Source organism: Paroedura picta, chromosome 2 (genome assembly GCF_049243985.1).
Source record: "Paroedura picta isolate Pp20150507F chromosome 2, Ppicta_v3.0, whole genome shotgun sequence".
NCBI classification, from domain to species: domain Eukaryota; kingdom Metazoa; phylum Chordata; class Lepidosauria; order Squamata; family Gekkonidae; genus Paroedura; species Paroedura picta.
The window spans coordinates 158921888-158944244 of record NC_135370.1 but is presented as its reverse complement, the minus strand read 5'-3'; the positions used below and the strand labels follow the sequence as shown (position 1 = coordinate 158944244).

The following is a 22357-nucleotide window of genomic DNA, read 5'->3' as shown; positions in this document are numbered from 1 at the left end:
TTCTTCAACATGTTCCATTGCAGTGATTTTTGGAGAACCACATCATCTGCATAACTTGTCATTTTAAATTTTGTATAATAGCAACCAGCAGTGATTCGTGCCTAGCTGTTATTTTCTCAGAAGTTTGAATACTTTGATTACTTCTCTGTTCCATGATTTCCAGTATATTAAGAAATAAGGCACCTTTCACATTTTGCTTTAACATGGTAGTTTTCTGGGTTGTTGTTTGAACATGCTGTAGAAGAAGCCATGCTGTATCAGGCCAATGGCCCATCCAATCCAACATGTGATCCCTCAAGCACCAAGAATACAGAGTACCATTGCCCCACTGATGTGCAGATGAGAAATGTGATCAATAGGCAATTAATAATGGGATGCGAAGATTTTCCCCTGTGGTGTTTCAAAAATCAAGTTAAGGCAAAGACTGATTTATAGTGCAATCCTATACAGAGTTACTGCAGTTTTAGCCAGTGGAAGTTGGTGTGCTTAGAAAAGACAAACTCTGCATAGGATTGCACTGCTAAAGTGCTAACCATGTGTCCTTTACCCCAGGGGTAGTCAACCTGTGGTCCTCCAGATGTCCATGGACTACAATTCCCATGAGCCCCTGCCAGCAATGGGAATTGTAGTCCATGGACATCTGGAGGACTACAGGTTGACTACCCCTGCTTTACCCAGTGGCCCATAGGGCATTATTCAGATCTCAGTAAACAGTCCAGAAAAATAATCCATGTATTTGCTCAAATGCTTGCTGTGGCATAAGAGATGGTGAAGAGAGTGTCATCCCTACTATGTGACTCTCATTTTCCATTGTGTAAGATTCATGTGTGGGGAAGGAAGGGGCAATACGCTCCAGGTAGTTTGGTTTTTCTGTAAACTGCTGACAGTCCTCGAACATTCTACAACATACCTGACTGTGGTGGGGTGGGGGCTAGGACCCTGGGGATTGAATATGTCTTAATAGACTATACTGTCCTTAATATCTTTCAGGGCACACACTTTATCTCCAACAGATCACCTGGCAGCGTTTTATCTGGCTTTACAGTTTGCTATATCCCGGCAGGTTAGTTTAAAACTTGGCACGTTTCAAGAAATGGATGTTGGCAGTGTTCACTAAATTACTTGTGCATCTTGCTGTTTTCATGTTTCGTGTGGGTAATATATATATATTCAATGAAATGTTGTAAATGTATATGGAGTATAGCTGGGGTGGTTACTGCTCACCTGTGTGCATATTAATTTTTGACCTCCCTGCTGCTTTGCTGTACCAAAAAGTGGGAAAATCACTTGCAGGTTTTTCACACCTAACAATTAAAGGCCTGCTTTCACTTAGACCTTTAAGAGGGATTTAGAAGAATATTCAGGAAGATTCTACCCCTCTTGCAAACTAAAAAGTACAGAATTTTCAGCTCATTCCCATAGTCTCTCTCAGCTCAAAATACAGCTGGTGTCTTGTAGAGTCTATTTTTTCATTTCTTTTCTTCTTCTTTTTGGTAAAAGGAATACTTTTGTCACTTCTGAATTGGCACTCTAATGCTGCACCAGAAACATGTAAACATTCTGATTGGGACAGAGGACAGGGCCCCTGTGGGTGATGGTACTAGTAATAGTACCTCCTCCTCCTACAGCCTGAATTCTGCAGTCTCAGACTTGCAGAAATCCCATCACAGTTGCATCTCAGTGTGTGAAGCCAGCATTCAGCTTCTCTAAACAGAAATGCGGAGATAAACACACCATGAATTTGCCTTATGCTGAATCAGACCATCAAAGTTTATATTGTCCAGTCAGACTGGCAGCCACGCTCCCAAGGTCTCAGACAGTGGTCTTTGACATGAATTTCTATCTGGGGGTTGAACCTGGGACCTTTTGCACGCAAAGCAGATTTCTACCCCTGGGCCACAGCCAATCCCCCAAACATCCCCTTAATGTAAGGTGACCAGATTTTAACATTGGCAAAGTGGGACACCATAGACCCGGGAGGTTCTTGATTAAAAATGTGGTCTATATGGAGCAACAAAAAGTTTCATAGAACACATAGAATGCAAAAATAGTATTATATATTTTTTAATTTCAACATAACTACAATTTGCCAGGTACCCCCAGATGTCCCTCCAAAAGTGGGACAATCTGGTCACCTTACCTTAAAGGCCACTGGCGGTCTGTCTGCTTACCTCTGTCTGGCAGACCTTACCAGTGGTGAGGTCATAAGGCCCAGTTTCGGGTGGCTGGTGAGGCCAGCCAAAACAGTGGGCTCTTGTGTAATTAAAAGGACATTTTCTCCTGGGCAGCCGCTCACCATTTGAATCTGTTACATAAAAGGCTGCAGAGCCATATTTGGTTTAGCCAAACAAAGAAACAAAAAAGCCTCAAAGAAGCTTTTGCTCCTTGCATTTTGTGCATTTTAAACAATATGGATCTGCTTTGCCTTTCTGAGGAAGGGATTCAGAGTTTGTTTTGGAAGCCCAAGTCAAGCTTGGCAGCACACGCCTTTGGGCTGCTTTTAATTGCTAATGTACCACGATGGACACTGCAAAAAAAATCACCTTAATCTCCAGATATGAATATATTGTTATCGGGGCCTGCTTTCCATTCTCGTGTTCTCATAAACTCCCCTTGCAGTGGAATTCCTCTGGCAAATGTGTGGTCAATGACTCCTTTCAGCTTTTCTTCCCAACAGATACCAGAGGCCTTGGGTTACGTTCGTCAGGCTCTGCAGCTGCAAGGAGACGACGCAAACTCTTTGCACCTCCTTGCCCTCTTGCTTTCGGCACAGAAACACTACCACGATGCTCTGAACATCATCGACATGGCCCTGAGCGAATACCCAGAAAACTTTATGTGAGTGGTTCTTGCACTGGTGTCACGTGCTCCATAAGGCACAGTATCTAAGCACTGAAATTATGATAGCATTCTGTTATTATCGTATCTGCCTTCTTCCTCGTTGCAGCATATTCAAGTTTTCCTATTTGGTGAATACTGGTGTGTGGAGTCCTACCTCTCTTCATTTTGAAGCTGATCTATTCCGTTTGCAGTATAATAGCCTTCCCAGAGACATCCTACCTGATCTGGGTGGCCTGTCTTGGAAGCAAAGCAGGTTTGGCCCTGGTTGGCACTTGGATGAAAGACATCTAAGGAAGAAGAAGAAGAAGAAGAAGAAGAGTTGATTCTTATATGCCGCTTTTCCCTACCCGAAGGAGGCTCAAAGCGGCTTACAGTCGCCTTCCCATTCCTCTCCCCACAACAGACACCCTGTGAGGTGGGTGAGGCTGAGAGAGCCCTGATATCACTGCTCAGTCAGAACAGTTTTATCAGTGCCGTGGCGAGCCCAAGGTCACCCAGCTGGCTGCATGTGGGGGAGCGCAGAATCGAACCTGGCTTGCCAGATTAGAAGTCCGCACTCCTAACCACTACACCAAACTGGCTCTCAGAAGCCCAAGGTTTCCATGCAGAGGCAGTCAATGGCAAGCCACCTCTGTTCCTCTCCTGCCTTGAGAACCCTATGGGGTTGCCACGTCAGCTGTGACTTGATGGCACCTGCCACCATTACCAGAGACTTTGGTTTTAGGGAGGCCTGCTTCCATTGGGGCCTGGCCATGTTTGAAGACTTTCTTTGAAGTTCCTGCTTCACGTCCCTCCTCCGTCTGAACTAGCAGGTGGCCCTAAAGGGAACGACCTTCCTTGTTTTGGCCCTCTCTTTACTGCCCAAATTGTTTGTCTTTCAGCTCCAGGGCAAAACCTTGAGGATTAGATTGTTGGGCGACCTTTTAGGGGTTTTCTGCTGTCTTGTTGGCCAGTGGCTTTATGATGAAGACAGGCTAGTTTTTGTGGTTTGATTTTACAGCTTTGTGATCGAAATGAGTGAGTTCTCACTTTTATACTGTGTAGTATTATTCGTTTGCTGTTTTAAAATTTTTGTTATGTATTGTGATGTAAATTACTTTGAACAGGTTCCCTCCTGGGGAAGAGGTAAGGAATAGACCTCCCTCCCCCTAAAACAACAACAACAACAACAAACAGACCGGGAAGAGAATTGAGGGTGACTGGCAACCTTCTTTCTCCAAAGAAGTTTTGTGATTTTTCCCCTGTGAACCTGATACGTTTATAGTGCAATGCGGGTTGATCCAGCAGGGCTCTTCTTATGCCCTTAACATTTACTTTGCTGCTTTTTTCTCGCTATGTAAAAGGCCAATAGTTGGGATGGGGAATAAAGAGCCACATCCTAAAACAGCTGAGGCGAAGACACCATGCGCATGGCAGAAAGCTGCTTCTAGTGGTCACCTTGCACTCCAGCATGGTCCTCTGCTTGTTTGATTATGATTAAAGACAGCATAATGCCAGCTGCACTAAAAAGATACAGAAGGTAAAAAATAAGAGGGGAAAAAACATACATGATGCAAAATTACATTATTAATAAAATACATTATTCAAATGTTATATCTAGCACCTAAAATCAAAACCATGGTCCTCTGCAAAATGGGGTTGTCTATAAAAAAGAACGACTAGAAGTATTCGTTTGGGAGAGAAGTCCATGACTCATCTCAGCTATGACTATGTAGGTGGGGTGGCTTTAGACAAGGCCCCTTTTCTCTCTTTCATCCTTCTCAGGAACAAAGGGATTGTCATAACTGTGCCCTACAGGGGAGCCCAGGTCATCTGAGGGGGGCCCTGAAACCAACCTTGTGCTGCATTTACAAAAAGCATTTAAGAGTGTTTCTGGCTGCAGCTGCTAGGGCCTCAGGGAAGGCAGAGCACAGTAAAAAGCACTCCTTCTGCTTGCAAAATTCACTTGGAGCCTGGGGGTGAATGTTGGCTGATCAGGTCCTGCTAAACTCATCAGCCCAGCCATCATTGTCACAAGGCAAGACCAGCCAGGAGGACAAGCTACAGTCCTGGCCAGGATGCAGCCTCTAAACGTCATTATCTCCACCAGACTATGGTTTGCTTCTTCCTTAGTTCCACCTGGCTGATCCTGTGAAGGCTCAAAGGGGTGGCAGGATATAGTGGATGAGTGAGAGGGATGCGAGTGACCTACATTGAGCAGGGGGTTGGACTAGATGACCCAGGAGGTCCCTTCCAAATCTATGAGCAGCTCTGTTAGTGTGTGGTAACACCATTTTCTATTGCATTTTCCTGCGTTTTTCTAATGTTTTTCCATACTTGTCTCCTTAATTTTGCTCTCTTCATGTTCTGTTATTTGTCTATCACTCCCTTCCAGTTCTCCCCCAAAGCAACTTACAACATTCTCCTCTCCTCCCTTGTATCCTTACAACAACCTGTTAGGTAGGTTCGACTGAGAGTGTGTGTGACGGGCCCAGGGTCACCCAGCTGGCTTCCATGGCAAAGTCGGGGTTCATACCTGGGTTTCCCAGGTTCTGTCCTGACACTTTAACAACTATATAAGCTCAGCTTCCATTGTAAATAGAATTGGGGGGGGGGAGAGATATGGAGGTAACCTGAGCCAAGATATTTGAATTCGTTTTATTTTTGAACCCTTGTGATCATCCTGAAACTGGTGGTCAATTTTGAGGTTCCTAGTTTGACTTTCTGTTGTTACACCTGCCACAAGTGAAAAGGCAGTTGGAAATGTGGATCCTTTTATTATTGTAGATGTGTGACAATGCCCAGCCATGTGATTTTGTTTTGTTGTGATATTTGATTTGGATGAGGGTCGTATGGGGGACGGAGGGCAGATAGAATTTTCTACTTGGGTTCCAATGGTGGCTCTTATCAGTCCTGCTGCCTTATAAAGATGTTGTGGTGATGACTAGGTCAAAGCGTGTGACTTCCTTTGAGGGCAAAGGTCTGCCTTCTACCTCTCGTTCCATTTCACCACCATGTTGCTACATTTTGGGGCAAGGTTCAAAGTGCTCTTTGGGGTCTTCAAAGCATTAGGCTTTCTAGGGTCATAGTTTTTGAAACTGCCTTCTGCGGGATAGAGCTGTCCAAACCCTAAAGTCGTGTCTGGAGATTCTTCTCTCATCTCAAATATGGTTGGCAACTGCAGTAGATTGGATCTTCTTGATATGACTTTGGATTCCACAACTTTGGGATACCCTCCCACGACAAGCTTGCCTGGCTTCATCTGCTCCAGCTGACTTGTCAGGATACTGCATTTAAAAAGTAATTAGGTTCTGAACTGTGATTTTTTTTAAATTATGATATTGTTATCTGCACACACACACACCACACAGATGCAGAATATGGATGCCTGCTTCTCACTTCTTAGCATGTTTTTCTATGTTCTTAATCTATTGAAAACCCCGCTGTCAAGATTTACTTCAAAATATAAATATAAATATTTCAAAATATAAATATAAATATTTCAATTTAAACAATGTTTGCCCTGTCACAGGGAGATATAAGGGAGGGGCTAATATGCCGAAGAAAGGACTCTTTTCCTATCATTTCTGCCCTGTCGCTCTGTGGCTGTTGGTTAATCAGCCTTCCCAGACATGTCTCCTCCTGCCAGCCACCTAGTTTGTCCTTGAGACAGCATTGGCAGAATCGTCTCAGATCAACCTCCTGAACAAGTTCCTTGCTGCATTATAGTGATTGAACACTAAGCTTGCATCACAAATGCTCCTCGCTGCATGATGAATAAGCAAACTACTTTTAAACAAATAGGTATTTTGTCAGTGCAGTCAGCCACTGGATGTATATTGCAAAGGGAATTGTGCTGAAATACCCTTTAGTATATATTATACCTTACCTGGATAGCCCAGGCCAACCCAGTCTTGGAAGCCAAGCAAGGTCAGCCCTGGTTACTATTTGCCTGGGAAGACCACAAAGGAAGTCCAGGGTCATGAAGCAGAAGCAGGCAAAGGCCAACCACTTCTGAACGTCTCTTGCCTTGAAAACTCTACAGAGTCACCAAAAGTTGGCTGCAACTTTTGGGCACCAAATGTATTACGGCAGCGGTCCGCAACCTTTTTAAGGTTGCGGCCCATTGCAAAGGGGTGGGGGGAGCGGGCGACCCAGGCCCCCGTGCAAACGCACATGTGCGTTTGCACATGGCAGTGGTGCAAATGCGCATGCGCTGCAGTTTTGCACATGTGGGCATGCACGAAACTGCCGCGCATGTGCTTTTGCGCCACCAGCATGCCGGCGGTCGCGCTTCCCTCTCCTCCCCCCGCAGCAAGAAGCTTGCCAGGCCGCGAGCTAATCAGCCGCTTTGGCGACTGATTTGCTTGCGGCCTGGCGAGCTTCTTGCTGCAGGGGGTGGCAGGGAGAGGGAGCCGCGGGCCACTGCCGAGGCTCTTGCAGCCCGGCACCAGACCGCAGACCGGGGGTTGATGACCCCCGTATTACAGCATGAAGTGGAACTCTGGGCTGGAATTTCTGACATCAGAACCGATCCTGGACAAATTGCAGGACTTGAATCACTTCTGGATGACGATTGATATCTTCTGATTTCCCTTTTTCAAAATATGGTACTTGAAAGCTATTTTAAAAGTTCTTAAAAATTTGGCTCATTATTCCATCATGAAATCTGATTTGTTTATTTAGGTACTTCATTTATACTCTTCACCATAATAGGGACCCCGAGTGGCTTACAACATTCACCCCTTCTCCATTTTATCCTCACAACAACTCTCTGAGGTGGGTTAGGCTGAGAGTTTCTGACTGGCCCAGGGTCGACCGGCAGGCTTCCATAGCAGAATAGGGATTTAAACCTGGATCTCTCAGAGTCCAATCTGAAAATCTGACCACTCCTCCCATTCCTGCAGAGAGATAAATAGGCCCTGACTTGCTGAGTAGCTAGAAAGTGCCCTTGAGCCACTATCTGCATATATGCTTCAAAGTTCAAACTATGGTTGGAACTGAAAACTTCTGGTTTTGTTCAACAGTTTCATCAATGTTTAGTTTTGTCAGTACTATACAAAGTGACCCTTCTAAATTTGCAGCTTGGGCTGAGTCAAGTCTTGGTTAACAGAATCAGAATCACACAGAGCTGAAAGAGACCACAAAGGGCCACCCAGTCCAGCGCCCCTACCTTCTTGACCTTCTTCTCCACCGTGTTAACAAAACAAGGGGGAGAAAACTAATGTGAGGAAAATTAATAAGCCTACCAAGCACATAAGGTTTATGCTGCTTAGAAAACTGAGATACTATGGTGGCTGTAGAAGGATCTTTGTGATATAATATTTCTTAGTTGGGTTGGATACACATGCAAAGGTTGGATACACACTTTTCTTGGATGCTTTAGGATGCTTTGGGCTAATCCTGCGTAGAGCAGAGGGTTGAACTAGATGGCCTGTATGGCCCCTTCCAACTCTATGATTCTATTTTAACAAGAATGATGGGTTGCTTCCAACACAGATTCCGCTGTGGAAAGTTCCTTCTGTGGCAGAAGAGTTCCGCTGAATGGAATGGGGCCATTGGATAGAGTCCTCTGGCTTCTTGCCACCGCATCCTAAGATGCTTATATTGGTAGGTGGCTTAAGTTGGCATGGCATTGCCACTAGTCAGCATCCCATGGCTTTTCTGCAGAGGGAAATCAATACTGGAACTGCTTCAAGATTAGCTGCGGACAAATAGCGACAGCACTGAAGGCCTTGGTGTCCCACCAACATCCAGCAATGCCAGATGTCACCATCGCTTTCCCTAATTGTGGGTGCACAGAGACACAGCCAGTTTCTCCCTGCTGATGGGGCCATGGCCCCCTGATGCCAATAAACCACTGTATACGCATGGCACACCAGGAGCGCTTACTGCCAAGGGGGCTGATGATGTAAGCACTAGAAATCTGGAGTAAGCATACTCCTCGGTAAGCTCCTCAGACCAATCCCTGCCCACAGCTGGGTTACTTTTTGCCAGGGAAGGAAACACACCCACCTGAGCCACAGCATTCTCATGCTCCTGTGGTTGGCTCATCACAGGCTCTACGGTGGACTACTCAAGAACCCTTCTGCCAAGGGTTTGAATCCCAGTCAGGAGCACCAGACTTATGAGAGGCAAAAGGAACGCGGAGAGTGGGGCAACAAAAAGGGAGCACAACACTGCATCCTCACTAAAGGCAATCCTCCCAGAAGACACGGGACAAACACCTGTCTGACAAGAAGGATGCCTGTGTTTGATTCCTATTGAAGGCAGTAGTGGCCAGAAAGCAAATATCTCCTTTAGATGAACACTAGCAAAACAGGTGGGAGAGGCTGGATTGGAGCTTGTGCCTCTCCACATTTTGAAGTGGTCCTCTGACCACTCACCCAACTGGATACAGAGGAATGAGACAATAGTAGGGAATTCATTATTGCCCTACACTCCTCCTGTCAGCATGAGCCATAGGGAACAGGGCAGGAAAGATTACAGAGTCAGACAAGGCACTTTGGAAAGGACAGGGATATCATATCCAAGGCCCCCGGTCTGATTCCTGTGTGGGTGGAGCCCTGTGGCAGTCACAACTGGGCTCCTGAACAGTAGAGCATTATCAAGGGAGATGAAGTATTTGTGCTGGTTGACTGATCCACATCACTGGTGAGCCCCAATACACCATCTCCCTCCAGAAACCAGATGACTTATAGATACTACCCACTCCCTTTTGTGCAACTGAGCATCCATGTGACTTACATAAAAGACAGTGGATGGTGAAGAAGAATTAGCTTGTGCTACTCCTAGTTTTATCAGCCCCGTCCCTTTTGTCTGATCCTAGTGAAGATCAAAGAACAGGATATGAAAATATAGAGTGTGATCCAATGATGGTGCAGCATTTTTAACTTTCCTTTTTTAAAATGGGAGAAATATGAGAATGTATTAAGAGATTTTCATGCTCATAATTCCTTATCTATACTAATTCCTAGAGATCTGTAATAGGACTTTTGAAGTAGGCCTGAGTAAGCTGAAGCCAAATGCTTCAAAATACAATTATTCATCTGCTCTGGGTTTTAGTATTTACAGAAGTTCCCATAGCTGCAATCTCCTGAACATTTATTTTGGATTAAGTTCCATTCAACCTCTGGGTAAGCATGCATTGAGTTGGGCTGCGTTACTTATATTCTGCTGGAAGGCAGAATCTCGAACATCTTGCTCACTAACTTTGACCATATCTTGCAATCGAACTTGATGGAGAAAGCAATTATGCTAGGACTGGTCAGTGTAAAAGAAAAGTAGACCAATAAAGAACATGATGGTCAGACACGATCAAAATGAACACTAGACACAACATTACACTTTATTGTTGTGACCTGCCACGAACCTTGTGGGAGTGGCTGGCTAGAAGTCAAATTAATAAATAATATATAATAAATAACTACACAACATGTCAAAAAACATGGCGACAGATTGACAAGAGTCAGACACAACTGAATCAGTCAGTCAGTCAGTAACCTTTTATTGGCATAAAATGTATAAGACATATAAAAATAGGGTTTAAAATTTCAACAAAATAGTAAAATGGGGTTACATAACCAAACAGATCTTAAAATGATTAAATAAACTATAAAAGATAAAATACAAGGTAGGCAGCATATTATAAAAGCATCTTAGTTAAAACTCTGGCAACTAAAATGGTTATCTCTGGGTCTTTGTCAGAGAGCAGAAATTGCAATGTCATAGATTTACTTACAGAAGGCTTGTTTCCCAGCAAGGCAACAAAGCTGTCATCCCGACACTGCTCATATAAGGGGCAATCTAACAAAATGTGTGAGACAGAGTCAGGGCAACCAGAACCACACGGACAGAGTCTCGCATGGTATGGGATATGGTGGAATCTTCCCTCTAAGACCTTTGAGGGGAAAGCATTCATTCGTGCCAGGAGAAAAGCTCTTCTCAGGGGTGGGACATCAAGGAGATGCAAATATGTAGGCATAATATTTCTCTGCATAATGATGCCAAAGAATGCTGCTGAGCAGACTCGAGGCTGGGTAGGTATGAGTTCCTACTGCTCATGGTCTAATATTCTCTGTTTAATAATCCGGAAGATACATTTTTCTTCCAGAGGTAGTAGGGAGTTCAGATCGATGCCAATGGAGGCTAATTTTTGTTCAATAGCCTGGAACCATTGAAATTTAAGAGGGTCACTTTTTAGACAAGTTAAAAGGCTGCCAGTTTCTATTCTAAAAAACAGTCTGACCCAAAATTTAAAAGTAGCTATCCAGGCCCTTGTCTCTACCCTAATTTGGCCAAATTCTGCGCAAATGGCATGGTAGGAGACACAATTGGGAACCCCTGCAATTTGCCTATAGAAAGCAGATTGAACACCCTCAATAGATTTATTAAAGGCAGGAACCCATAAGGGGCATCCAAACAGGAGCTGGGACATTACTTTGGCATTAAAAATTTTAATTGCTGCAGGAATAAATTGGTTACCTTTTGCAGAGAAAAAGAACTGTTTTATCAAGGAAGATGAGGATTTGGCCAGATTGATAGCTCGTTGGCAGTGGGAGCTCCATTTCTGGTTATATTGGAAGGTAACACCTAGATACTTAAATGTTTTGACTTGTTCTATTGAAGTGCCTCCAATAGACCAAGTCATTGCATGCCAGCTCTTAGAGAAAACCAAAACTTTTGTTTTACCATAGTTAATTACTAACTTATTATCTTGGCAATATTGGTAAAAGGTGGATAAGTATCGTTGTAAGCCAACCCTTGTATATGAGAGTATTGTAGTATCGTCGGCATACAACAACAAAGGAATATGCTGGGAACCAAGTTTTGGGGGATGACCATTAATAGGTTCCAGTTTTTGCGCTAAATCATTAATGAATAAGTTAAACAACAAGGGGGCCAGAATACAGCCTTGCTTAAGTCCAATGGTCATTGAGATCTTAGAGGTTAAGTCTCCCTTTGAAGAATACCGGACTTGGCAGGAGGTGGACACATAACGTTTTTGGATGAGAAACACAAGTCTCGGTTCCATACTCATTAATCGCAATTTATTCCAGAGCATATCCCTATCTATCTTATCAAAGGCACTTTTAAGGTCTATAAAAGCTGTGTATAGCCTCTTACCATTTTGGGACGTATATTTCTCGGCCAGGCATGAGAGAGTTAAACAGTGATCTATAGTAGAGTTACCCTGCAAGAAACCAATCTGTTCAGGACCTATAATTCTTTGAGAGCGAGCCCAATCAGTTAGGCGCCGTTCGAGATGTTTTGCATAAATCTTACCTATAATTGATAATAAACTAATAGTTCTAAAATTATTAGGGTCATTATGGTCACCATTTTTAAACATGGGAACAATGATTGAATTCAACCAAGAACTTGGGACAATCCCATGTAAGTCAATTAAGGTAAATAAGTTGGCCAAGGGTGGAGCCCACCATTTAGGGTTGTTTTTTAGAAGTTCAGCTGATAGGGCATCCTGGCCTGGGGCTTTGCCTATCTTAAGGCTCAGAATTAGTTCCTCTACTTCGTCAGGCAAAACTGGGGACCATCTAGGGACATTAGTTGGGATGGAGTCATTCAGCAGATTTTCTGGGGCTGCTGGGACATTAAATAGAGCAGAAAAATGATCAACCCAAACTTGGGGGGCAATAATAAGTTCTAAATTATCAGTCTTCCCCCTCAAGGGTCCTCTTACAGCTGACCAGAATGCTTTGGAATTTTTGGATTTAACAATGTCAAATAGGCGGGCCCAATTATCGTGAGCGTAAAGCCGTTTTTTCTCTCGGATAAGATAATTATACTGTTTTTTTTGTTCAAAGTAACTGTGGATAATAGTCTGATCCTCTGACGATTGGGCCTGTCTAAATAGCTCTCTCAGTTTTTTTTTTTGAGATATGACATTCTTGGTCAAACCAGGAGGAATTGCTGCCTTTGTTACAGACTGGTTGTGCTTTAAGGCCACAAAGGTCAACTATCTGAGAATACAGCTCTACAGCAGTCATAGGTGAGCTTGAGTTAATTAAAGTCTCCCGGAGTTCTATCATTCTTTCAGATTCCAAAAGAGATGTGATCTCTTTCTCCATCTTAGCGGACCATCTAATCCGTTTCAAACAAGATTCAGTGGGAACTGCTGGTAGAGATTCACTGGGACTGCAAACATCTATCCCAGTATGATCCCAGTTTAGAGTCAGTGGAAGGTGGTCACTCTCAGTACGTGACTCTATAGAGAAAGAAGAAATATTTTGGAAGCAGTTAAAAGTGCATAATCCGTAATCAATCACACTCTGTCCTCGAGGGGACGTGAATGTGAAATCTGCAGATGTGGGAAACTTGCTTTGACCATTTAATATCAGAAAATTGTGCTCTATACAGAAACTGAATCAGCATCATCACTTACAATCTGAACATTTGATTTTTAAAAAAATGCAAACCACACAACTTATAGCAGTCAAAGTTCTTGATTTCCTTAATACAGCCTTTTTCAATTTTTTTACTGTTGAGAAACCCCTCAAACATTCTTTAGACGTTGAGAAACCCCAAAATTGGTGCAATTGTGCAGAATATGGTTGGGAAGATTAGCAGAGGCTCCTCCCTTTCCTTCCCCCTCCAGGCCCATCATTGGCCATTTGGGGAGGGGAGGTCAACATGACCATATATATGGTCATATCACTTAATAAATGGTTAACAAATTTTAAAAATACATTAAAATTAACTCCCACCCATTCAGGAACTCTTCCAGAACCATCAAGAAACTCCAGGGTTTCACAAATCCCTGGTAGAGAAAGAGTGCATATCCAGAGACTGCTAACAAAGCCAGTTAGCGGTGAGAAAAGCAGAGCTCTGCTGTTATTCCTTTCTCATCCTTAGGGACCAGTGAGGGATAAGCTGATACAAGTAGTCCTATATACTACCATACAAGCTTTGATCATGGCCCCCAAACTTTGCAAGGTGCTGTTAAAGTGAACTGTTAAAAACAGCCATATTTGACAAATGTCTGGTATAGAATTTAGAGGTTAATAGCTGTTCTCTAGGAGAATATGGCTCATTAGGTTTTCTGGTGCTAATTAGTAATGAAATGAAACTACAGATGGTTTGTGTTGTGTATGCAGACTGTCAGAGACACTGAGCTTAGAGCCTGAACCCAGTATCCGAAACATTTAATGATAATTCACTGACATGCAGAATCCGGCCTGCTGTTGGACACTTTAAGCAGGGACCTATAGGCAGCCTCCACGTAGCGACTTTTAATGGAAACCTCCAAGTGTATATAAGTTCGTGTTGTGGGTTGTTCCATGTTCATTTGTTGGTTTTCAGTAAAAGAGCTGTTCTTTGGAAAAGAGCATTTTTGAGTCTTCATTGAACCACTGTTGTTGTTGTTAATTGAATTTATATACTGCCCTCCCAGGTGTCTTAGGTTGCAAAAGAAAAGTGCTAGGGTATTGCTAAACTAAGAGATGTCTTTCTCCCAGCAGCTGTAGCTTCAAAATGGACACATATTGGAATGGGAAGGAGGCATCATTACTAGTCCTGAATGCTGCCTTGTACTGACTTAGACCATGTAGTAGTATTGTAGTCATTTCAGAGGGTAGCCATGTTGGCCTGCAGTAAAACAGCTGGATTCAAATCTATTTGCCCCTGGAAGATCAACACGATTGTGAGGATACAAGCTTTCTAGATGCCTGGCGAACGGCACTTTGACTCTGGAAGGGCAATTTGTTGATCTCTACTAGACTTGAATCTATTGTAGCATTAGTCCACTGGCACCCTTAAGAGTGACAAAGTTTTATTCCGGGAATAATCTTTTCTGTGTGCTACGATAGCGTTCGTTTGTTGAGTCATGGTTTTCTGGCGGCCTGAATTTTTTTTTTATCTGCGTGTTCCCTCAGTTGGTTTCCTTTGGAGGCTGTATTCCAGTTGAGGGCAGGTTGTTTTAGTGCTCCTGCTTTGTTTTTCTCCCATTTGCTCTATCACTGTTTGTTCTATGTACATCACCCAAACCACCTGAGATTATTTCATCCTACCTTCAGCTACGGAGTGCAGATGTGAAGTGCTAACCTAAAGCCCAGCTATAGCCCGAGGACTATTTGACACCCCAGGAAGGCTGTTGGATGCTGGTAAAGCATAGCCCTAGTAATGTTGGAAAACACTTTCACGCTGAAGGATTATATAGCCTGCATTTTGGATACCTGCAACCTTTGTGGTGGGTTCTTTGTTGGTTCTTTTGTTGCTCAAAATTATAGACCAAGCTTGCAGAAGCAGCATGACAGCACAATTCAAAATTGTAATCTTTATTATTATCATTATATCATAATTATCATCATCAATATTGTTGTTGTTGTTAGGTGATTTATTACCCGCTACTCTCCGGACAGCCTGCTCATGGCGGGTTACAATTAAAAAATCTCCACAATAAATGCATAAAACCCCAACCCTTAAATTGCAAGGCTACAACAGATGGTAGCAATCCCATTCTCCGGACCCTCCCTAACCTCCCTAGAACTCCTTTTTAAACCCATGCTTCAGGGGAAATAAACAGGGAGATCAAATAGTCGTATGGTGCTATAGTTAAAGTTGTACCAAGGAGGGCCCAGGTCTTAATCGCTCTGGCCTCAACCAAAGCCTGGTGGAAGTGTTCCATCCCATGATGCTCTGGTAGCCAGTCACCTGTGAAAGATTCAGTGGTCTGGATACAGCAGTGGGAGTATTCTGGGCACATAATCAATTATGCGCAGGGCACATGCTCTAAAGCCAGATGAGCAATTTGTGAATTCTTGGGGACCACTCTGTTCCCCAGATGGTTACCCCTCTTTATATGTGTCCGTGTGCTGTAATAAACTGGGGATAATCTGAAGAAAATGAATCATAGAATCATAGAATCATAGAATCATAGAGTTGGAAGGGGCCATACAGGCCATCTAGTCCAACCCCCTGCTCAACGCAGGACTAGCCCTAAGCATCCTAAAGCATCCAAGAAAAGTGTGTATCCAACCTTTGCTTGAAGACTGCCAGTGAGGGGGAGCTCACCACCTCCTTAGGCAGCCTATTCCACTGCTGAACTACTCTGACTGTGAAAAACTTTTTCCTGATATCTAGCCTGATATCTAGCCTGATATCTGAAGTGATGCACATGCTCTCCAGGGCTGGAATGCTACTGCATCAGAGAGCCTCAGATTTTGAAAACCATTTTTTTCTTTCTGTGTGGGTGAAACTAGGCAAATTTTTACCATTATCTTGATTAAAACTTAGCAGGCACCACCAGAGTACGATGAAATTGTTTTGTTGGCTAGATATCACCCATTTCGGTAATGTAAAAAAATCTCCACGAGAACAAAGCTGCAATAATAATAATAATTAATGGTTATGGCTTTGACTTGTTAGAATTCAGCCTACATACCAGTTCAAAGAACTCTGCAAGGGTGACAGATTAGTTGACTTAACACTCTTTTTAAAAACTTGGAACTTCTAATGAATTTGCTTTCCCTGCTATGTGAGAGTGAGTGTTCTTTCTTCCTAATTGTTTTCAGTTTAATTCTGTGCCACTCCGCCTTCCACAAAAGAAACTGTTTACTAAGCAAAATAAGCTGCTGCATTATTCAAGGATATCCCCCCGCCAGTATTATAAAGGTCCCATTTTCACTGTTACAAAGCTTAATAGAAAAATCTTAATTTTAGATGCTAAGAAATTCCTTAAAGCAGAGTGCACATGTATGCTTGGTTTGGGTTTGACTTTAAAATACTTTGTTCTTTGAAAGCCGGTACTTGCTTGCTATTCCCAATAGCTTGATACTTTAAGGTCAGCATTTTTCAAACTTTGCCTTTCTCTCCACATTGGCTTGCCTTACAATATTCAGAGTTTTCTTGGTAAACATTTGGAGGGCTATTTAGCATGCCCAGCAAGTTGACGCATGGTGCTGACTAGATCTGTTTCTCACAGTCACCGTGCTTGAAGTGTTCTTCCACCCCTCAGTTGGCACTCTCCAGTGGGTTGTGAACTGCTACAGAGTTGTTGTTCTCCCACGGCTTTTAGAAATGAGTTTCTGCTAGGGAATGGAAAGCAAGGGCAAGAAACCACATCTGCCTCTCTTTGCATGCAGTTGAGAGGAGCAGCAGGATGGTCAGGCAAGGTCACTCAGTGGCGGAAAGGCTCCTGATACCAAACACCGTATCTGGAATATTAGTTGGGGGCATGTGCCTTAATATTGTTTTAATGTTGATTTATATTTGTATAGGATGTTTTCACAGAATGTTGTTACCTATCCTGAGCAACGTTGGAAGGGTGGGTTAAGTTATTATTATTATTATTATTATTATTATTATTATTATTATTATTATTACTACTACTACTACTACTACTACTACTACTACTACTACTACATAAGACAAGTAGGTACAGCGCTTATGCAGACAGACTGGGCAATCCTCCTAAATACTAATATCTAAGTTTTCAATCCACTCAGTCACAGCTGGGGAGAGTACAAGACATTCCATCCCATCTCCCTGGAATACAGGATGCTCACATACCTGTGACAGATGAAAAATAGTATGGCAAACCGCACCATCACATTCGGAACCTGGTATTTTACCCCATTTAAACAGCAGGTTGGCCCAACTTGCAAAGTCTGTTTGTATTCTATTAGCCATCCTCTGTAATTTACAAGAGAAGTCAAATCCTGAGGACCTCTCATTTGTGTTTATCAGGTTATGAGTATTGGGTGGAACTGATTTAATCCATGTTTGCAACCATTCATTCCCTAGATCGAAATTTTGTGATTGTAGGATTTGTGCAGATGTTATGACCAGGACTTTAGTTTGGATAGGGCCACCTCAGCCATGTCTTCATGGATGGGCAGTTCTATGTTTTCAATTATCTTTCTATATTCACGGAGAAGTGTATCTTGTCTTCAGAGCAATGTGGCACGGTTTAGGTAGCCAGTAGGTCAGAGTGGGTTTCATACACCCACTGATGGTTCTCATTGTTGTACTGAGTTGCACATTCAGTTCATAGGCATGGGGGCTGTTGAGCCACACTGAAGCACCATATTCTGCAACATTATACACTAACCCTAAAACTGAGCAGAGAACCACCTCTCTTTGCCACTGGTTGAATGTTAAAATTCTCCTTGGCACTTGACATTAGACATTGTGTTCCCTAAACTGTTTCATGCTGTCTGGAGAAAGTCGCCTGATAAAGTCACCTATTTATCACCTGATAAATAGTTGTCATTTCCCCCTGTGTCATCTTGCCAGGCCATAACGATTTCACATATCCTAAATCATTCTATGGGTTGCCCTTTCTAGAACTTCTGTCACAGAGTGCAGGTGGAAGACCATGTAAGGCCAAAGACAAGACAGGCGATGCACGGCAGTTGGCGGAACAATAAAATCAGAGTCCAATAGCACCTTTAAGACCAACAAAGATTTATTCAAGGCATGAGCTTTCGAGTGCCCTGAATAAATCTCTGTTGGTCTTAAAGGTGCTACTGGACTCTGATTTTATTGTGCTATTTCAGACCAACAGGGCTACCCACTTGAATCTGTCCAATTGGCAGAACAGTTCAGTTTCATGTAGCAGCAAGGTGTCAGGCTCCAACTCCTGAGGAACGGAACCCAGGACTTCTGCATCCTCCAGCAGCCTTTCTCGGCAAGCTGTAGATGAAGCCTCAGCTGATGGAGGGTTGTTCTATCTCAGCTTGGCCCCCTTTTCCTGTGAAAGCACATACTATGCTCACTAGTGCATAATTTGTTTGTAATGGGACTTAAACCCTTCTGTTTGAAGGGCTCTGGATTCACTGTTCTGGCTCCTTGCTCCCAAAATGAAGCACTGCTGAGGTCATAAGGGTGCATAAAACAGAGGACACAGCCTGGCTCTGCTGTTGCCATATGTTGGGTTTTTTTCGTCTTCGGTGCATGGGTGATGTGGGGGCATCACTGCAGCTCATCGCGGCTGTCAGATGACAACTGAGTTGCTTGGGTTGCTGTCGGGGGCCATCTGGGTTGCTGATGAACTGTTGTTTCTGCAACTATTCTTGTTATGTCATCTTGGCTGCTGGTTGACCATGCAAGTGAAAACCACAGTGTACTGCCAGTAGTTCAGGTGCAGCAGTCCCCCCGTCCCACCCGCCAGGAGTATCCAGTTGCCTTCTTAGACTTTTCTTTCTTGGGTGGAGAAGGATGGGGCAAGCAACTAGTCTGTTTTAATTATTTCTTTTCACAACTGGGAAAGTGTCTGCCATTAATTACTATCCTTGACATTTTTATTCCTCCAATGTTTTTGAGAACTACAACTGAGCCCCAAGGACTGATTCGCTTTTCTAGCAAAGAATTTATCATACTGCATGCGTAATTTGGATGTTGTGACACAGTTTCCTAATTTGCTACTTATTTACTTTTTCCTTATATTTGCGCTCTTATGACCCTTGTTCCGTTGTCAGGGGAAGGGGGCATGCACTCGAAAGCTTATGGCTTGAATAAATCTTTGTTGGTGCGATTGGACTCAAATTTTGTTGTGCTACCAACACGGCTACCCACTTGAATTTAGCTTTTCTTTCTGTGATTCACACTGCTTGTATTGCCATACATCTCTATTAAAGGTAAAGGTAAAGGTATCCCCTGTGCAAGCACTGGGTCATGTCTGACCCTTGGGGTGACACCCTCTAGCGCAGGGGTAGTCAAACTGCGGCCCTCCAGATGTCCATGGACTACAATTCCCAGGAGCCCCCTGCCAGCGAATGCTGGCAGGGGGCTCCTGGGAATTGTAGTCCATGGACATCTGGAGGGCCGCAGTTTGACTACCCCTGCTCTAGCGTTTTCTCTATTACCCTGTTCTTATTCCACAAAGTTCCACAAGGCCTGTAAAATGGCACTCTTTCACCAGGCCTACAGTTGAGTCCAGGCTGACCTAGAAACTCCTCTACTCTCTGTGTCTCCCCCCCCCAAAAAAAAAAGAGACTTCACCTCTATGGGGGACATCTTATCATCATAACCACTGAATTCTCCAGCTAAACACTGGCAGCAATGGAATGTATTGTATTTTATGGTGTTTTTACAATTTTATAGTTTTAAATGTACACAACTTTTATAAGCTGCTCCGGGCCCATCCTTGGGGAGGGGAGGTCTATAAACTGAGTCATAGGTGGAGCTACCATTAGTACAAGAAAAAAGGGACAAAGCGGTTTTAGTATGCTTTTAGTCAAATAATAAGAAAAGAGCGAAATTCAGTCTAGGTTGGGGTGATTTTGGCTCATAATAAGGCCGTTTGAGATTTGAGGAAACAGTCGTACTTCCCTTTAAAGAATACATTTGTCTGTTTAACAAGGCTATAAGACCTTGGCCTGTAGATGTAGGCGTGGCTCTCATCCGTAGCGCCTTTACCCAACTGGAATTGGGGGAGGGGAGACTTCCTTGCTTTCGCGACTGTTATCCTGATGCGGTTGGCCTTCAGCTTTTACTAATGTAATGAGCTCTGAGCAGGGCTGCTTCTGACTGTTCAGGAACTTCTGCAGCTTCAAAATGTGGTGGCAAGATTGCTCACTCGCTGGGGTGACTTATCAGGATTGCATCTCACCTGTTTTTGCTTTGCAGCTTGCCGGCTTGCTTCTGAATACAGTTTGAGGGCCTGTGTAGAGTGGGGACAGAGCTCTTCTCCCCTACAAACCTGACCTCTGGTTAAGACCATCTTCAGGGTGCCACTGGCAGAAGCTCCCACTGGCAGAAGCAAGGTGGCCGAGGAAGGGCTTTTTCAGGGATATCACTCAAGCTCTGAGGTCCCCCCCCCCTTCCCTTGGTGGCTTGCCTGGCACCAAACTGACAGTCCTGTAGACACCAGGCAAAAAATGTTTTTACTCTCTCAAACCTCTATATAAACACCCACCCACTGCAGAAATTTTAATGGGAGACCCTTAATCCTTGCCCACTGATTAAGCTTTTGTTTGTGATTATTACTTTAAATTGTGTGCCAACGGAATGCTCTGTCTTTAAATGCTGTATTTGTCTTATAGGCCGATTTAACACCTATAATTCTGTGTTATGTTTTTGCCCCCTGATGCTCCTTTAGAATGCTTTTGCCTGCTGATATTGCTTTTCATTCTTTTCAGTTTGACTTGGTTTTTAGTTTTGTATTTCTTTTTTAGTTGTCTTGTTCAGACTGGATATGTACCTGAAGGAGTCTCAAAGTGGTTTACAATTGCCTTCCCTTCCTTTGTTTATTTAAATGAATAGTCAGGTGTTCTCTTTATTCCTTTCCTCCTTCTTACCAGCATGGTATAGTGGTTAAGAGCAGCAGCCTCTAATCTGGAGAGCTGGGTTTGATTCCCTGCCCCTCCTCACCATGCAGCCAGATCGATGATCTTGGGCTAGTCACAGTTCTACTAGAGCAGTACTTACAGAGCTGTCAGAGCTCTCTCAGCCTCACCTACCACACAGGGTGTCTGTTGTGGGGAGAAGATTAATTGGTTTTTATATGCTGCTTTTCTCTACCCGAAAGAGTCTCAAAGCGGCTTACAATCGCCTTCCCTTTCCTCTCCCCACCACAGATACCCTGTGAGGGAGGTGAGGCTGAGAGAGCCCTGATATTACTGAAGAAGAAGAGTTGGTTCTTATATGCTGCTTTTCTCTACTCAAAGGAGTCTCAAAGGGGCTTACAGTTGCCTTCCCTTTCCTCTCCCCACCACAGACACCCTGTGGGGTGGGTGAAGCTGAGAGAGCCCTGATATCACTGCTCGGTCAGAACAGCTCTATCAGTGCTGTGGCAAGCCCAAGGTCACCCAGCTGGCTGCATGTGGGGGAGGAGTGGGGAACCAAGCCCGTCTTGCCAGATTAGAAGCTGCCTTTCTTAACTATTACACCAAGCTGGTAAGAGGGAGGAAAGGAATAAAGAGAACACCTAACTATTCATTTAAATAAACAAAGGAAGGGAAGGCAATTGTAAATCACTTTGAGACTCCTTCAGGTAGTGAAAAATGGGGTTTAAAAACCAATTATTCTTCTATTCAGTTTAGCTGTATTCAGATGTCAGATGTAACGGAAGTTGTACATGATCCTGGCTTGTTGCTCAGCCCCTGAGCCTCAATCTTCCTCTCTCTGCTCCTTTCTTACAACAGTAATAGCGGTAAAATGTTAACTATGGTAGCCTCTGATGCTTGAATGTTAGCATGTAGGTTAACTGGTGTTATTTCCCTAGCAAGGATACTAGGCCTAGATAAAGTTTGGTTTAGGATCCCAGGAAAACTGATTCTCATTCATCCATAAACTGCATCCATGGGGCAAAGGTAATTAGGGTTAATATATAACCATGATTGCATTGCGGAAGGGACACGGCAGGGCCTACAGAGAGGATGCACACCTTTTATTGAAACAAGGGAGCATTGGAGCAGCATGGGGTGAGATTCCACCTTCTCACCATCAGCCAACCATGAGGAAGTCCGGAGCCAGTGGTGCCGACCAAACTGCACAGCGACTCAGCATGCCTGGAGCAATGCCCCAACCTGTCTGCTGGCAACCTCGGGGATGTCTAGCAGTTGGGAGAACCCGGCGT

At 43.7% G+C, this 22357-nt stretch overlaps 1 protein-coding gene across 5 annotated transcripts in view; it reads left to right on the top strand.

The window, feature by feature from the left end:
* Window positions 1–22357, top strand: part of TTC7B (tetratricopeptide repeat domain 7B) — a 149513-nt gene that overhangs the window by 70590 nt on the left and 56566 nt on the right. For all 5 annotated transcript variants that reach the window (XM_077323483.1, XM_077323479.1, XM_077323480.1 and 2 more), the window contains 2 exons: window positions 991–1063; window positions 2678–2838. In XM_077323483.1, coding sequence (XP_077179598.1) covers window positions 991–1063; window positions 2678–2838 — 234 coding nt within the window. The remainder of the gene's footprint in view (window positions 1–990; window positions 1064–2677; window positions 2839–22357) is intronic.